The sequence below is a fragment of the Trifolium pratense genome, linkage group LG1 (genome assembly GCF_020283565.1).
Source record: "Trifolium pratense cultivar HEN17-A07 linkage group LG1, ARS_RC_1.1, whole genome shotgun sequence".
In the NCBI taxonomy this organism is placed as follows: domain Eukaryota; kingdom Viridiplantae; phylum Streptophyta; class Magnoliopsida; order Fabales; family Fabaceae; genus Trifolium; species Trifolium pratense.
The window spans coordinates 37,458,499-37,476,541 of record NC_060059.1 but is presented as its reverse complement, the minus strand read 5'-3'; the positions used below and the strand labels follow the sequence as shown (position 1 = coordinate 37,476,541).

Genomic DNA, 18,043 nt, shown 5'->3' with positions numbered 1-18,043 from the left:
AATGAGAGAATGAGGATAGTGGGAAAGAAAGATGGTTTGGTCTCTCAAAGAGATTTTTATTTTATTTTAAAATGAGGGTAGAGATTGATTTGTCAAAATAAATAAAATTTATTATAAGAAAATTACCTAATTTAAAATTCGACCACGACACAATAAAATCTAACCATCAAAAAATAAAACTCAAATTTTTCTCAAACAATTTGATGAAACTCATTAGGTGAATGACTTGGTTTAAACTTGACATCACTACTTCTCAAAGAAGAAGCAAAAAGAAAAAAGACAACATGCATTTATGGCTGTTTTTCAGTTAGGCCACGTAGACCACAACACACATGCAAAGTGTTTTCACTTTTTGGATTTTCATTCATGTGGTTATCATTTCCCTCCCACCCCCATCCTCACACACACTTTTCTTACATCCCAATTTCCGTATTTAAAAAATATCATAAACTAACTTCCAAACCAATTAATCAATTTTCAACTTAACTTCATCTTCTTCATCAAAATTCAAAATGCCCCAAATTATTCATTCTTCAAATTAGGGTTTCATTCCACACAACCTCAATTCTCTTCAACTTCAACTCCATGGACTCCTTCTTCGTCAACTCTTTGTATACTGTTTCTCCTCAACTAACTATTTCGCCGCGAATCAAGCAGAATAATGTACGGCGATTGCGAATTTCGAGTTTTGCTGCTACGACGGGAAATTCTGCTAAAAACGGCGCCGTTTTGAGACCGTTGCAGCTGCCAAGTAACTCCAGGTCGAATAACAGTGCGTTAGAGCAACTTGATATTGAGCGTGGTGTTTGCATCCCTTTCCGCAAGTACTCACCTGAAAGTGTATGGTTTTTTAGCATTTCTCGTTGCGTTTTGTTCTCTGGTTTTTTTGAAGTTTGTTGTTAACTTAGTGTTTATTTAGCAATTGCTTGAGGAAAAAATAGCTTTTAATGATTAATTACATAAGTCACAAGTAGTCAACTTATTTTGGTAATTGGGTGGTAGTTCCAACTAGGTAGGTAGCTTGATTGGTGAGGTAAGATAAGCCGGTTTCAAGTAGGTAGCTCGATTGGTGAACTGAGAGACGGTGTCGAAGGAGTTCTAACAAGTAGGATCAATTCTAATTTAAAACTAACAAACATAACAACTAATATTTGAGAATTTTGGAAGTCTATATTTAGTTACATATTTGAAATTTATGAAATAATAACATGATAGATGATTATATAACGTTTGAATTTGAACCACACTAAATTTAGATTTAAAAAATAAAAATAAGTCATCCCCTCCCCTCCAAAATGCTCTATCCAAACACACCCTTAATTAACATGTGTGAAGGGGTTTGGGTCCTTTAACAATGTGATTCTCACTTTATGTGTATGCGAAAAACCTTGCTGAGAGTAGGGTCTGTTTGTGAAAAAAAATTGGGTACTAGTCATAATTCATAATCAACCTTTTTGTTGGATACCAGTTCTAAGTAGGCAGTTCGGTTCTAGAGACGTGGAATCAAGTTTAAACGCTGAAAAGGTACAAGCGTAACAACTACTAATTTGCTAATGACTAATATTCGCATGTTAAAAAAAAACATTTTTTCCATGTATTTTAATTAACATGCAGGAAGGGGTTTGGGTCCCTTAACAGTACAATTCTCACTTCATGTGTATGGGAAAAACCTTTGAGAGTAGTGTCTGTTTGGATGTTGTTTTCATCACAAAATTAACACCTTATTATCATTCTAGTGAATATACTTAAAACGATACTTTATTTATCACCAACATGGAAAGCTTCACATTATTCTGTACTATTATTCTTGTTGGTTGAAAGGGGACAGGTTGATCTTACCACGGGAGGGTAGTGATCAAAACAAATTCATTTCAATATGGTGGATGTTTGTTTCCTAGTTGAAGAAAGTTTTGTTTGATTATTTTTCCCCCCTGTTGGCTGATAGGTGAGGAATAAGGTACTAGAATCAAGAGGAGCTATTTTGTCTCTAATTTCACGAGGAGTGGAGATAGTTTTGAGTCTGGGTTTGTATTGGTCTGCCTTGGTGTATGATTTCCTAGTTGGAAGGGATGAAGAAGTTGTTCCATTTCGTGCTCGACAGCTTAGGAACCTCTTGTGTGATCTGGGGCCATCCTTTATTAAAGCTGGTCAGGTATGTTGTTGTTCAGTTCTGTCAAGCATTTGTTTTGTGTTTACCAGTTGATGATAGATTTTCTTTCATTTGACAGGTCCTTGCAAACAGGCCAGATATCATTAGAGAAGATTATATGAGTGAACTTTGCATTCTTCAAGATGACGTCCCTTCATTTCCAAATGAAGTAAATCTAATTACCGAATCTCAACTGTTTTTTTAATGTATTTTATGCTAAGTGGTAAACATACAATATCATTTGATGCATGGCATAAAAATGTCTTAGATTGCCTTCAGTATCATAGAGGAAGAACTGGGTCAGCCCCTTGAAGCTGTTTTCAGCAGAATCTCATCAGAGACAATAGCAGCTGCAAGTTTAGGTCAAGTTTACCGTGCAACTTTACGTGCCACTGGCGAGGATGTTGCTATAAAGGTTTCATTGAGCTCACCTTGTATTATAATCTTTTTCTGGTTTTCTAATCTAGCACACTTATTACATGGTTTTTAGAAGTTCTGATGTGGCACCAGATTATATCGCAGTCTCTGTAGCTTGATTAACTAATCTTTTTTTATATTATTTGATTTTTTTTTTCACTTATATAATTGTAGCACTTGAGCCATCAACTTGGACATTTTTAATGGTTTTATTTCCTGTTGTTGTCTGAATCCTGTGCACTTTATTATGTTTTTGCATCATTTATTGTTGGGATGATTGATTGATATTTTCTTGCCCATACTGTTACAGTTCAGTTGCTTTCATGTATTTCTTTGTGTTTATCTTTGTTGCTATACAAATTTTTTCCTCCTTTCTAGTTATGCTCATTTTGCTGTCTCCTAATTATGATTGGAAAATATGTCTTGGTTTAAGTATGTGATTAAAGTGCTTCATATGTCTTGCAAAAATTTAAACAAAGGGGAAAATCCACTTCTTAAGACACAATTTGGTGATGCAGGTTCAAAGGCCTGAGATAGAGCCCATAATTTATCGAGATCTTTTCCTGTTTCGCACTTTAGCTTCATTCCTAAATGGCATCAGTATACAGAAACTAGGGTGTAATGCTGAGCTGATTGTTGATGAATTTGGGGAAAAGCTTTTGGAAGAGCTTGACTATACACTGGTAACTTTCAGAACTTGTTATCTCCGTCGTAGTAGTTCATTGTCCGCTTTCAACTTTTTAAAGCAGCAAATAAGAGCGCGTGTTGCTTGGCATATCGAATGTGTTCTTTTCAGTATATATTTGTTCTGAAAAAATGTACTTTATTTCAGGAAGCCCGCAATATTGAAGATTTTCTTGAAAATTTTAAAGATGACCCCACCGTCAAAATCCCTATGGTTTACAAACAACTTTCTGGGCCACGTGTATTAGTGATGGAATGGATTGATGGTATTAGGTGCACCAATCCACAGGTTTGTTTATTTCGATTGTTGATGCCATCACTATATATTGTATCTGTTGTCAGTAAAAGTGGTTTGCTATAATTCATGGATTAATAAGTTTTCATCTTGTGACTCAGGCCATTAAAGAAGGCGGTATTGATCTAGATGGGTTTCTAACAATTGGTGTGAGTGCTGCCCTTCGACAGTTGTTGGAATTTGGATTATTTCACGGAGACCCTCACCCCGGAAATATTTTTGCCATGCGTGATGGACGGATTGCATATGTGGACTTTGGCAATGTTGCTGTTCTTAGTCAGGTAATTCTTCGTATGCTGAGAATGGATGGGAAAATTCTGTAATGAAATGTTTAGTTGTGTTTACCCACAAGACAACTGTGGAGTTGTGTTTTATTGAAATAGATGGATTACAATATATAGGCTATATCGAATCTGTTCTAATTAAGGAATTACAGATGAATAATATCTAATAAAAGACAGGAAACTACAGAAAGAAACTTGTACAACAATAGAGTCAAATCCTGATAACTGTTGTAATAATGCACACAACACAGCCTATCTAACTGGTGAATTATATTTATTATTCCTAAGTTGCAAGTAAGTTCTTGCAGTTTCTCCGTGGGAAATCCTTTGGTGAATACATTCGCCAATTGCAACCTTGTAGGAATTTATGCTAATTGCTATGAGACCAGTATCAAATTTCTCCTTGACAAAGTGTCTGGTTTACCTTCAATTCAGAAGACTAAAGTTGCTGGATCAGGGTGGGTTTTTGCCATCTCTGATACTGGTACTCTAATATTAGCTCAAATCACTGGTTTTGTTCAATATTGATACTAATATTGAAACTTATACCAGCTGAGGGTCCTTAATTATAAGTACTACTGTCCTCGGAACAGAAGATGCCAATCATGCACAAGCGGAAAAAGTGATGACTCAAGAGAGTCAACTTCTAGACTATTCTCCTCCTAACATTCAGAACTAATGTAAAAGGACATTTTCTTGAAAGTGACATCCATGGAGATAAGAAACGGCGATGGCGATGAATGATGATAGCATGATGATTGTCAATTGAACTGCCCGAGGATCCATTTTCTATGATATGAACCTGCAAAATTAAGAGATCACTGTGATCTAACAGTACAGGGGATGATTTCTTGTTAGACGTGGTGCGGACTTCCTACAGAAGAGTCTAGCATACAAAGAATGATCTAAGGCTTTCAAATAGTAGGAAAATGATTTAGAGATCACCAATCAATCCTGAAACAAAACCATAGAATGATGACAACATGCTCTATGCTAATGGTGCTGCAAATGAAGAATGAGACGGTGGCACTTTTAGCATGTGCCAATGACAAGAGGCACAACTGGAGGTGCATGAAATATTTTCCCAAGCAACTTCTGGCACGGTGAAGTTGTCGAAAAGAAAGCTGAGGTGCAGTGAAAGAACTTAAGGGCTGGCTAAAATGGAGGCTGCCAGGGTTCTAGCGTGGAAGAAAAGTCTCCAAATCAAGAGCTCTAATACCAACTTAAAAAGAGAGGAAAGGGGTCTAAATATTAATTTTCCCATTACAGAGTTTACTGGATGTTTACAAACATATATAAGTTGTATCTAATCTAACATAATTAAGGAATTACAAGGAAATAATGTCTTACAAAATCTGTTTCAAATCAAATTTCCAAATTACATGAATATAAGTGGTATCTAATCTAACATAATTAAGGAATTACAAGGAAATAATTGCAGAACTTTTTTTGTACGATAATAAAGAGTCAAATGTTAATCATGCCACACAATATCATATGGCTCAGAAATAGAAGACTTAACTGGTATGAAAATAATGTTAATATTTTTTCCGTACTACCCTGCTCTGTAAAATGACCACCAAACATCAACACGCACACACACATAAAATAATTTACATCAAATGATATATATTATTTGGCTTTGAAGAATATAGTAAGAAAAACATTTGCTGACATGTTTGTCTACTTCCATTTCTTCAGCAAAATAAACAGATTTTAACTGATGCTGTTGTACATGCTGTGAATGAAGACTATACTGAGATGGCTAATGATTTCACCAGATTAGGCTTCCTGGCAGCAGGGACTGATGTCTCTCCAATAGTTCCTGCTTTAGAAGCAATTTGGCAGGACTCTGCTGGAAAAGGATTGGCAGATTTTAATTTTCGTAGTGTCACCGGTAGGCATTTCCATTTCATCACTTAATATAAACAGCTATTACTATGTGACAGTTAAGGTGTAGGGTTTTAGATGAATGTGGTTTGATACAATTGATTATTATTTGATACAGAAGACTAAACACGAACTCTCAATCTGGGTTGAATTATTTGTATATTGTCAATTGGGGAATTTAAAATAATTAAGAAACTTTTTTTTTTTTTGAATGGCGAATAATTATATTAGAATAATAATGAGTCAATGAATACAAGGAGTACAAACTATGTGTACTGTCTGATTCTGTAAGGAAGAAATTCAATCAAGTTAAGGACCCTGGTTACATTACAATTTATGTGACTCTGGTTACATCTTACCTCATAGCTTTCTTCGGTGATAACATGCAGAGGGTTGTCATGATATTGTAAGAAAAGGACAAATCTGTTGGTTTATACAAGGATAAAGAAGTATTGAAGTAATTTACCTTATCTATGTTTGTGAAGATAATATATATCTACAACGGTTCAGTTTAGTTTGGTGTCATGAAATCATTGTAATCTAGGATTCTGTAGTGATCTGTTAATTGTAATTAGATTTTGTTTTTGTGTCCTAACCAATGTGTCAATGAAGCATCGTTCATGGAATCACGGTTTTTCAAACTATCTCCATCTAATGATGCAATGTCTTTTTTTGGCATTTTAGAGGGTATAGGGGAAGGGGAGAAGCTTTTTAACAATTTCATAAATTCTTGACTGATATTTTATTGAATATACTGCAGGAAAGTTTAACCAGTTGGTTTACAATTATCCCATTCGAATCCCAGAAAGGTTTTCACTTGTAATCCGTTCTTTATTGACTCAAGAAGGCATCTGTTTTACTTTGAAGCCTGACTTCAAATTTCTCGAGGTAAATGTTCCCATTTCTGACTTGTTTGTCCAGATTTCAAGTTGATGTAAAGGCTGCATGCAGTTTATTTTGAGAATTGAGTTTTTTTTTTTTCTTCCTTTTATAAATAACGTTGCATTTCAAGAATGAAATCGATTTCATAATATGTATTTGAAGCAAAATAATTACAAATATTTTACTATATAACTATAATATTGTAAATAAAAAATGGTGTGACGACTGTTATAACAGATCCTTTTCTATCATACCTTATTTGTCACCGTAACAATAACCATAACAATAACATCAGTATGTCAAATAGGTTGCCTATCCATATGTGGCTAAGCGACTACTAACAGATCCAAATCCAGCTCTACGTGAACGACTCATACAGGTCAGTAATGCTGTTCAAGTGCATACACTTGCTTTTATGCATATAGTATATAACAACTATTCTGTTTAATCTGCAATCATCAACTAGGAAAAGAAAAACTCATTCTAATCTATATTTAAACTTTTGAATGTATATCAACTATCATGGGTTTTGTTTGGAGGGGTGTGTGAAAAATGTTTGACCCCACAGTTTCATATTGCCATGGATTGATGCCATTTTCCTCATTATATTCAAATTCATGTGGCAAGTATTTTTTTGTCACGGCCATTCTAGATAAAGTTTGTTAGAAGTGATGGGTTTAATTTTGAGGCATGTACACTATCACGCCATGTATGGCTTTTGGTGTGGGTAAACCTACTTGGTATCTTGCTTCACTTGTAGTAATGGAAGATATTATACTGGGATATGGAAGCAATACTAGTTCTCTTTTCAAATCCCTTTCTTAAACATGTAAAATATGCGGGCTCACAATTCAGACGGATCGGCTAGAAACTTGATTTACTAGTACATCCATTTTCTCTCTTTCTTGCCACCTATCAAAGCACTAAATCTAAACAGTCCTTTACCTATATGAAATTTTCAGTACACTTCCTGTGAGATATCTTAATAATCAATACCGGTTACTGTTTTTTCCTTTAAGAATTGGAATCCTAACTTAGTCACACTTTCTATACGAATATATATTGCTCGCTGTTTAATATACCTTACTTCATGTTTTAGGTTCTATTCAAAGATGGTCTTTTCCAGTGGAAACGGCTTGAAAACCTTATTGTTCTTGCAAAGGAAAACGTGGCCAAGATGAGCAGCAATCCAGCATTGGCAGTGAAAAACAAGTCTGTATTTTACTATAACATTATTGCAGAAACAAAACCAGCATTTCATGTTTAGTTACTTCCTTGCATATCCAATGTTACTCACTAGACCATATCTATACAGGCAAACCCAGAGAAACTGGAAAGTTGAAAAAAAACTGGACCTTACAGACACAATCAAAGACGGAGCTCGCCTTTTCCTTGTCGACGAAGGAATCCGCCGACAGCTTCTTCTTGCTTTAACCGAGGACTCAAAGCTTCATATAGAAGAGGTTCGTCCCAATAATATCTGACATTTTCATCTCTTAAAATCTCGGGTTCACTGCAATCAATGCAATTAGAGTCACTGAATGAAAGATCTAACAACTCATATTCAATATCAGAAAAAAAATTATTAGCCTAGGGCCTTTGATGCCCTAGTGGGTGCCTCAGGGTATCCCTGCAAGCTTAGGTCATTTGGATCCACTATGTACTAATATCCAAATCGCAGTGGGGGACAACCAGTTTTCCACTCAGAGTTGGTTTTCATGTTAACACCAACTCTCCCAACATTATGTTGGTAAATCAGATTTAATTCAAAGAGTCAAAATGTGAGCCATCCAATGGCTCCGATCACATGACTGCAGTTGTTGTGTCCCGATATGACTGCATTGAATCCAAATCATGTGATGGAGAATCTGACTTGTGTTCTGTACAGCTTGTCGATGTGTATAGGTTGGTTGAAGATCAGATAGATATACCCTCAGTGGCCGTAGAAGTAGTTCGAGGTAAAGTTCTTGTGTACGCTGTATTTATCATAGTTCAATTGTTAATGTTATGCATGGTGAACTGAATATAAATATAAATATCTCTTTGGTGTAGACTTCCCAACTGTTGCCAGGGATCTCCTACTTTCATGGAGCGAGTCCGTTTTATCTGATAGGTAGCTGAATTTTTGGACGGTGTATAGCAAATTAAAATATTGTTTCAGTCAGATGAGTATACCTGTATACTTCATACATGTCCTATATTTTTTTTCTTCTTTTTTCTGTTGTAAAAGGTTTATTATATGAAGTTATAAATGACTGCCAACACTTTGTTGGTAAAGGAAATAACTAGTACACTTGTATAGGAAACAATATATTGGTCAGTAAATATCAAGTTGAAATTTCAAGGGAGGAAGTAAAAATGTCCATATAAATGATCCTGGAGCTTCCTTCAACCAACATATGTGTTATTGTTACTCATTCAGTTCTTTATTGAAACTTATGTTGCTGCTCATTGATATGTTAAATAATTTCCTTTAGCTGATTCTACGCATCATATTAGTGTTATTACTGTCTGTATAATTTTGTTGCATGTTTTTTTTTTTTTTGACACAATTTTGTGTTGCATATTAAACAGTGTTATTGTTGATGTTTTTTCCAATTTTATTCAAGCTGAGAACTTGAACTTATTTATGATTTGTGGCCTGGGGTTTCAGTTTATAGCTTGTTTTCCTCTTTATTTTTCTTTCTTTTCTTTGTTGTTGTTGCAAATGACAAGTGAAACTTGTTATTTTCCATGTAAATTGACAATTTAGTGATTCCCGTGAGAATAACAGTTGCTATAGACATTACATGTAATATAGAGTCGGAGTTCGAACTCTGATGCCTACTTATTTACAAACAAATTGACAATTTAGTGCGTATTTGTGTATGCGGCCACAACCCAAGGCGAGTAGAATCTTCAATTTGAAACTTCACAAAACTTACTGTCGAACATCATTTGAATGCGATGTAGAACACAACCAAACGAGCACTTGGTGTGAAAAAACAAAATGAGTTTCCAGCCATTGATTGTGATGCCAATTTTAGGATCCGTTTGGCCAAGCTTTTTTTAGAGTTTATGCAAATAGTTTATGCAATATAAATTAGGTTTTATGCTATTTTATAAGTTCACATTGTGAAAATTGTAATTTTATAAGCTATTTTATCATAAACTACCTTAACAAACTTATAATAATATATAAAAATTGCATAAGCTAGCTCTAAAAAAAGCTGGGCCAAACGAGTCCTTGGTTGAGTTTCCCTAACGATATGACTATCTAATTATACTACATGATATTGACGACGGTAGGTAAGTAATATAAGTAGAGTAAAAGACAAAAGATAAATACATATTATAGTTTGTTTGTATTTTTATATTCTAATGATGCAAGAGTAATTATTTTTTACAAGTGTAATTATTTTTTTATAATAAAAAATGGATAAAGGGGCTCTGACCTCTTTTTGTAACAAAAAAAATAATAAAAAATTAAAAATGGATAAAGCAGTTCTTCATTTTTTTGTTGATATGAGCCTAATTTTTTTGTAGAAATAAATTGAGAGAGTGGTAAGGGTCTTGGTCTTCTTAAGTATGTGACAAAAATTCGATTCTTGATTCATGCATATGGAGAAAATTCGGTTGGGAGGAGATTAACAAGTTCCTCGACGGAGATTAACCGTTGCTAACGGTGATAAAAACTTCGTACCAATATCATAGTAACAAAAAATGTAGAAATCGGAGTTCAAATTATAATACACTTATTTATAATTAATTTCTATCACAATTAGCTTTTGATTCACGTGACAAACTATTGTTAAATAAACTTTTTTTTATAATTAATTTATAACACAGTTTTGTCTTTTTTGTTTTGTTTTTGAGAGGTGTCTAATTGAATAGACTTAAGTATAAAAAAATTGACCATGGTACTATTTCTTAGTATTTTATTTACAACATTCATCTTTGTTGTTAAATATAAGACTTTATTGTATTTGGGCAAACTATATATATATATGACTTTATTACTTACTTATTTTATTCTTATACAAAGAGGGCCTAAGCATAACTAATTATTTTTTTACAAAGAAATTAAATTTGTCAACTATAATACACTGGGTGAAATATTTTATCATTTCATCACAATACTCAATTTTTCGTAGAAATGTTTTTTTTTTGTTACTCGTCATTTTTTTGTTACAAAAGAGAAAAAAGTTACTCGTCATTGTTATGACAAATTTGATGCTTTTTATTTATGGAAAATGGACTAATGATCCACAATTGAGAAAAATCTTGCAAAATATACGATTTAGTTTACACTATTAAGGGTTCAAATATCAACTCCAATATATAAAATGTGATGTTTATCCCAACGCTCACAAAAATATAAAAATTCCCAATTTATTTATTTGTGAATTTCTAATTACCAAAAATAAGTTTATAATTTATTCTTTTGAATGAATGAATAAAGTTTAAAACTGAAAATAAAGTGTATATCACGGAATTGACCATAATAACTATCCTTGTGAAAATTTATCAAAAAAAAAAAAAAAAAAACTATCCTTGTGAAATGTAATGTAAATTGAATAGTAGAAAGTCACACAAAAGGGTATTAATGTCTTCTTAATAATCTCTATTTTAACTTTATAAAAAAATAATTAAAAAAAATTAGAGCAATTGCACTCAGCAAAAGGGAAAGAAGAAAAAGTGAAAGAGAGAGAACCACCCACTTTCACTAATCCTCACAAACCGGCATAATCCATTTCCACCCAAATCTTAACTAACATCAATCCATCGATACGAGGTTTATGTTTATCTCTTCACTTATCAAATCTTGTGTTTAAGGTTTGTGATCTTTACTTTCACTTGTACTATGTTTTTTCAATGCAGTTATTCATTTTTTTGTCTCAAGTTCGGTTTTTTTTGTTTGTTCTTAACTGGGTCTTAGTTTTTTTCTTCTGGGTCATGTTCAATTTTGGTTTTCTAGGTGTTTTTATTTGATTTTTTTAGGTGAATACTCTTTATTTTGAATTGGTCAACTTGATCATTTTTATTCGGTACTGAAAATTGGGTTTTTTTTATATTTTATTTTTGGGAAAAATTGGATGTTGGAGGAAGGATTCTTGAAGTTTATTTAGTTGTTATTATGTTGTAAGTTAATTTTTTTATTGATAGATTGTTTAATTTGAATTACTCATTTTGTTATCGGTTAATTTATGTGATTTTTTAGACTTATTTGATGATGTGTTTTGTGCTATACTGATGTAGATAGGTGTTCTTGTCATTATTTTTATAAAATTTCATATTTGGATGATATGTTTGATTGTAGAATTTAACTGATGGATACCTTTGATGCTATTATGAACTTATGTGTCCCTTGGTTTGTGTTTGTGTATCGATTTATTGGTTAGTTGATCGGTATTTGGACTGCTGTTGACCTCTGTTAACTTTGAGTTTTTATATATATTATAGTAATCTCATTGAGGAACAAGAAAATGTATCTATAATCTATCTTCTGTAGAGTTTAATTTCATCCACCGTCAGTGTAAATTACACTTGCGACACATCGCAACCAATCATGTGTGTATTTTGGAAGTGGTTATGAAAAAAGTCAATTTCTAATGATTTGACCGTTATGATTAATTGACAGTCTAAAAACTCATTACACTAACGGTGTATATGAATTAAACCAATAATTTGTATTCATTAGTACTTAAAGTGAGTAGAATGATTTTCTCAAAATATAGTTTTTTTTGTTGGGTCAAGTAGCCTAGTGGCTAGAGTTTCACCCCTTAGATGAATAAGTGGAGAATCCTAGAATCGAACTCCAACCCTGCATATTACAATGTCCTATCAACTGAATTATGCTCACAGGGACAATTTTCTGAAAATATTTATGATGTTTGGAAGTAACATTTCAAAATCCAAATGGTTTTTATGTGTTGTTTGTAGTTACACTTAAATGTTCCAAGTTATTTGAATTCTGAAGTACTAATTTTTCTTTTTATTTCTTATTCTTTCAGGTTTGTTGCTAAAACTCAGTACAAAGTTTGATTTATACATTTCCAAGTTTTCGTTGACATTCTAATAATTGAATAATAAAGGACCATGCCATTGACTTAGCACAAATACCAGTTTGCTGTACGGGGCCTCTTAACGGTTCCATGTCTCTTGATAGTAATAGTCGAACTAGCGTAAACAACATGGAGGATGTTCAATTGAATATCGACTGGGACGATATTGTTTGTCCAATATGCTTGGATATTCCTCATAATAGTGTGCTTCTTCAGTGTTCATCTTATGATAAAGGGTGCCGTGCTTTAGTCTGTGACACAAATCAACTGCATTCAAATTGTTTGGATCGTTTTAAAACTGCCTGCGGTGCGCCATCCTCTCCGGTGTCTGATGCAACTTCGGTTGAAAATAGAGAGCCTGTGGCACCAGAAGATGGTCAATGCAATCTAACTTGTCCTTTGTGTAGAGGTCAGGTATCTGGGTGGATTGTGGTCGAGAAAGCTAGGACGCACCTTGATGAGAAGAAGCGTTGTTGTGATGAGGTGAAATGTAAATTCATGGGAAGTTACTTGGAGCTACAAAATCATGCTCAACTTGAACACCCTCATGCGTGTCCATCGAAAATTGATCCCGCTCGATTGCTTGATTGGGAGAACTTTCAGCAATCCTCTGAGATTATCGATGTTTTGAGCACTATCCATTCGGAAATCCCGCGGGGGATGGTTTTGGGAGATTATGTTATTGAATATGGAGATGATGATGGTCGGGATGAGTACGATGACTTCCCTGGAGACGACGGAAACTGGTGGACCTCTTGTATTTTGTATCAGGTCTTCGACAACTTCAGAAGTTCTAGAAATAGAAGAAGGAGAAGAAACAATGATGCACAAAGGGCTAATCACCGTTTAAGTTATGACACTTCAAATTCTGATGAAGGTTCTATAGCATCTGGGGATTATGGTGATGTTTTCGTAGACGATATTCCGTTCGAGGTTGTTAACACAAGTAGATCCTCAAGGAGTAACAGTAATTATCGCAGGTGCATAGACATTTTCTTCTTTATTCACTTTTTCTGTATTGTAGTAATATATTAATATTACGTTTTTTTTACATCGCATGTCTTTACTTTGAGTTGGTAAGGTCTGACAATTTATAAGCTTAAGAATTTTTATGCAGAACATTTTCATTGTTTCTATTGATACGATGATAGAAAAGTTTTAGAACTAATAAAGCTGAATGTTTTTCTGGAGCTAGATGATATGTTTAGACGGAGGATGAGTGATTTTGAGATGATATGTTTGATATGATTGATTTATTATTTTGATGATTTTATTCACAGATCACGGAGACATCATTCCCGCTTTCATGATATGTAGGTACGTGTTGACTGCCTAATAATTGCTATTTTGTTATGGTATAAAGAGAAACAATATTTTGACACATAAAATTGACATCAATTTGGATGGTTAACGTAGTTCAAACGTGGATAATCATGATCAGTGGATGATTAATGATTATAACATAGTGACACAACTTGATAGGATTCAGATCACAAAAGTAGAGAAAATGGTTATGAAAAGGGAAATAGCAATTGTATTAATGAAACAAGGAAACAATTACAATGTGTAGCAATGGTGAAATAAGAAAATAAGAGGGTAACAAACTGATAGCAGTAGCTATCAGCCCCAAAAGCTAAAAAGCTTTCCAAATCACCAAGATGGTGATCCCATAATTCTAACTAAAAAACTAGGCTAAGTTATTCTTTTCTCTTGCTACTCTTTATATAGTTACTATTACTTGCCACCTCATCATTCTTTCCTTTCTCACACTTACGTTGGGCTTAGGATCATAATCAAGGCCCACTACACAATTCAAGTCTCTATCAATACCGACCCCTTCAAATCAACCTTGTCCTCAAGGTTGAAAATTTGCATCTATCCAACTTGCCTCTATCAAATACAAAGTTGAAACATCCATAAAAGATAATCAAATTCCAGCAGCAGTCACAAGTTCCAGTTGCCATAGGAAGATTTAGTTCTCCTGGGTCCCATTGTCGGAATGCACGCAATGACGCCATGCCAAAAGGAAACCCGGTCTTCATTTCTTCTATACTCCCCATCAACGTGTTCCAAAATTGTGCAAGTATCTCATCAAAAGTCATTACCAGCCAATCATTTGTATCAAACAAAGATCTCACGATATACTTATTCATTGCTGCATTTTCTGCAATTTCCAGTAACACAGCAGCCCCCTTTGTTGAATCATCTATAGCAAAGATTTCTATGTAAAAAGCCAACAACAATGAAGTGACTTCCTTTTTCCAGTCACAGCTCGTTAGTATGATAATTTTCTTAATGGAATTGATCATCACTACATTTGTAAAATCACCTGAGTAAGAAGAAGCCTCCAAATCAATCCCCAGATTAGGGAATGAAGCATAAGCTCGAGCTGAGATTTGTTCCAGAACTCTAAAGACATTCCCACATCCGATCAGGGACTGAGAAAGCATCATAAACGCAAAAACACGCCCAGAAAATGCTTCTCTCAGCTTCAAATTCATGAGAGCACCCCCAACAGTTATGATGGTAGTTCCATCTCCAACAACACAAATCCTCCTCTCTTGTTGTGCAAACCCACTAATAAAGGTTGACCTTGGTAACAATCCTCCACCCACCACAGAACCTTTAGTAGTCAGAACTTCAATACAAAGTGGAGAATAACTACAACTCTCTTCCTTCTCCTTTGCAAGGTTACTACCGATAATCACTTCAACTAGTTTCATAAATGGCCCCCATACCATCACTTGCTGTAAATTAGTACAAGGCCTAAACTTATTACATTTGTCCATATGATTAGCCACCTCTCTATATAGGACACACCTTGATATTCCACCAAAAGTCTTGGAGGAAAAGAATACAACGAAAGAGCATAGAACACACAATAAGGTTGTGCCATTTGTACCCTCTTTGTGTATGTATGAAGGAATTCTAGTAATATTCCCACTAAACTTATAGTGTGCATTCACAACCTTGAATTCTCCAATGAATTCCCACTTTTTGAAGACCCCCAAAGCAAAATCCACATAAACCAATTTGGAATACGTGTCCATTAGTGTAGAGACCCTCCCAACATAGTCACCTAGTTTGGAATATGCGTCCACTGTAGAGACAACCAGAACATGATCACATGCTTCTAACTTAATAATAATATTAATAAGTCCCTGAACCTGATTCTGAAATAGCTTGGCCACCGAAGATAAGAGACAATTCAACAAACAGATGTAGGCTTGGCCCATTACGTCAAACATTAAAAACAAGCCCATATCATTAAATTCAGTCCAACTTTCCAATGTCTCTCCCAATAGACTAACATTAAGTTGACCTTGACTCGTATGGTCTAAAATCATACCCAAATTACAGAGTGTCCATTCTACCCCTATTTTCTCTAGAATCTTCTCAACAACAACGGAACATACCTGATCAGCCTCCCATAACTCCGTTGAAATTCTGATGTTCCCCACCGCGTTGAGGTTGGCCGGTAATGTCGGTTTCTGTGCACGAGAAAAATCTCGTGAACCTGCGTCTGGTGGTCCCGGTGGTTTTGATGGCGTTGGTAGCAGAGCTATCCGATAGAAGGCCATCGCAGATTGGCCGGAGTTCGTCAACTCTGGTAGAGGTGGATAGGGAGACGAAAGATCTGGTGGCTCTGGTGGAGGAAATGACGTGCACGGCGTTGCTTCGTCCGGCGGCTCCGTAAAGGACGCTAGTGTGGGTGAAAATCCGCTGATGTTGGTCCCCGTTGCTTCCATGTATGATTCCCGATCTGGTATCACAACAAGAGAACCGATATTCTGCAGTTCCGGCGGCTTCGGTGGTGGTTTCGGTAGTGAATCAAAAACTATCACTCGCTCATTCTCACTTCTTTGCGTCTCACTCAAAGCTTCGTTGAACATTTCTCCTGCTTTTGTTACATACACTTCTCTTCCATCGTCAGAAAACGCCAGTAACACAACGTCTTCTGTTGCTTCACTCGCTTTCCCCAATTCTAGTTGTATTTCTTGATTTTCTGGCAACGACTTCTGTGATGGCTCACTCTGTGTTCCAAATCTTACGATCATAGCCTTGGAAAATGATTCCCATTCTGCATCTGGGTTCTCTTCACACCAATAATAAAACCACATCATCGCTTGTTTATCTTCCATGCTCATAAAAGCCCACTGAAGCTTATCGCGAGAAGGGACTTCATTCTCCTCAAAGAACCTTTCAGCCGAAGCGATCCAGCCAACAGGATCGGTTCCCATGAAATTTGGTAATTGCTTCTTCATAGTCCAAACGTCCTCCATCACTGGCTCCTCGTCGAATCCGGTAGGTCGGACCAATTGATAGGATTCAGATCACCAAAGTAGAGAAAATGTTTATGAAAAGGGAAATAGCAATTGTATTAATGAAACAAGGAAACAATTACAATGTGTAGCAATGGCGAAATAAGAAAATAAGAGGGTAACAAACTGATAGCAGTAGCTATCAGCCCCAAAAGCTAAAAAGCTTTCCAAATCACCAAGATGGTGATCCCATAATTCTAACTGAAAAACTAGGCTAAGTTATTCTTTTCTCTTGCTACTCTTTATATAGTGACTATTACTTGCCACCTCATCATTCTTTCCTTTCTCACACTTACGTTGGGCTTAGGATCATAATCAAGGCCCACTACACAATTCAAGTCTCTATCACAACTCATTAACCATATAATTTGAACTGCATTAATCATCCAATTTGATGTCAAAATCGATGTTTTCGGTGTTATGAACTTCTCGTTCCATTACCTTTAAACTACTTATTATTGTCTAGGTTCGCAAGCAACATGAATGGATCGAAGCAGCACAGAATGAGGAATGGACAAGTAGAAAGCCTCCTAATTCATGCAAAATTTACTACATCTTGATCAACTATTGCACTTCCAATGAGATGTGTTGATTGGAAGATTTTATGAACTTGATAGTTCCATTTGGTCACATACTCGTTTTCTTTTCTTTTATGATTAGTTTTAAAATCACATTCACTTATCGAAACTAAGTGAAGAAAGTATGCTAGCAATTTGTTGCCCTTTTATTAAATCATGGGCAACCTCATCACAAGAATTGTGCTGCATACTTATGCAATAATGATCATTTTAAAATCTTATTTTCAAGTACATATTATTAACTGATTGTGGTATGATAAAAATAGGTCTAATGGATGTTTTTTATGATCTTTATATATAGTTCACATGAGTTCATATGTGAGAATGTACATGATTCTTACCTTTGTAAGAATTGGCTCAACTTGAAGAGTTAAGCATCTTCACTATGTCCAGAAAACTAGCTATCAAGATTATGCATGTTAACAAAATTTTGCCTCTATTGTGGTGGAATAAGGTTGAACAAATGTTGACAAGGTAAAATTTGTTTATAAAAATTAT

At 34.9% G+C, this 18,043-nt stretch overlaps 2 protein-coding genes across 3 annotated transcripts; both read left to right on the top strand.

Annotated features, from left to right (window-relative positions):
* The first annotated feature begins 292 nt into the window (after nucleotides 1-292).
* LOC123914309 (protein ACTIVITY OF BC1 COMPLEX KINASE 1, chloroplastic) lies at nucleotides 293-9,052 on the top strand. The gene is made up of 14 exons (XM_045965415.1): nucleotides 293-840; nucleotides 1,946-2,152; nucleotides 2,229-2,318; nucleotides 2,418-2,564; nucleotides 3,085-3,249; nucleotides 3,399-3,539; nucleotides 3,647-3,826; nucleotides 5,531-5,726; nucleotides 6,480-6,607; nucleotides 6,909-6,980; nucleotides 7,701-7,813; nucleotides 7,917-8,064; nucleotides 8,490-8,559; nucleotides 8,654-9,052. Exons 1-14 carry the CDS (start codon nucleotides 586-588, stop codon nucleotides 8,716-8,718), a joined length of 1,977 nt encoding a protein of 658 aa, XP_045821371.1. The 5' UTR covers nucleotides 293-585; the 3' UTR covers nucleotides 8,719-9,052.
* A 2,175-nt stretch (nucleotides 9,053-11,227) lies between these two features.
* Nucleotides 11,228-17,839, top strand: LOC123914319. Of its 2 annotated transcripts, none has more exons than XM_045965435.1 (4): nucleotides 11,228-11,375; nucleotides 12,595-13,625; nucleotides 13,926-13,962; nucleotides 17,434-17,839. In XM_045965435.1, exons 2-3 carry the CDS (start codon nucleotides 12,736-12,738, stop codon nucleotides 13,960-13,962), a joined length of 927 nt encoding a protein of 308 aa, XP_045821391.1. In that variant the 5' UTR covers nucleotides 11,228-11,375; nucleotides 12,595-12,735; the 3' UTR covers nucleotides 17,434-17,839. The 2 variants fall into 2 exon arrangements, with proteins under 2 accessions (XP_045821391.1, XP_045821382.1); XM_045965426.1 differs by having other exon boundaries at nucleotides 11,233-11,416.
* Nucleotides 17,840-18,043: the final 204 nt, after the last annotated feature.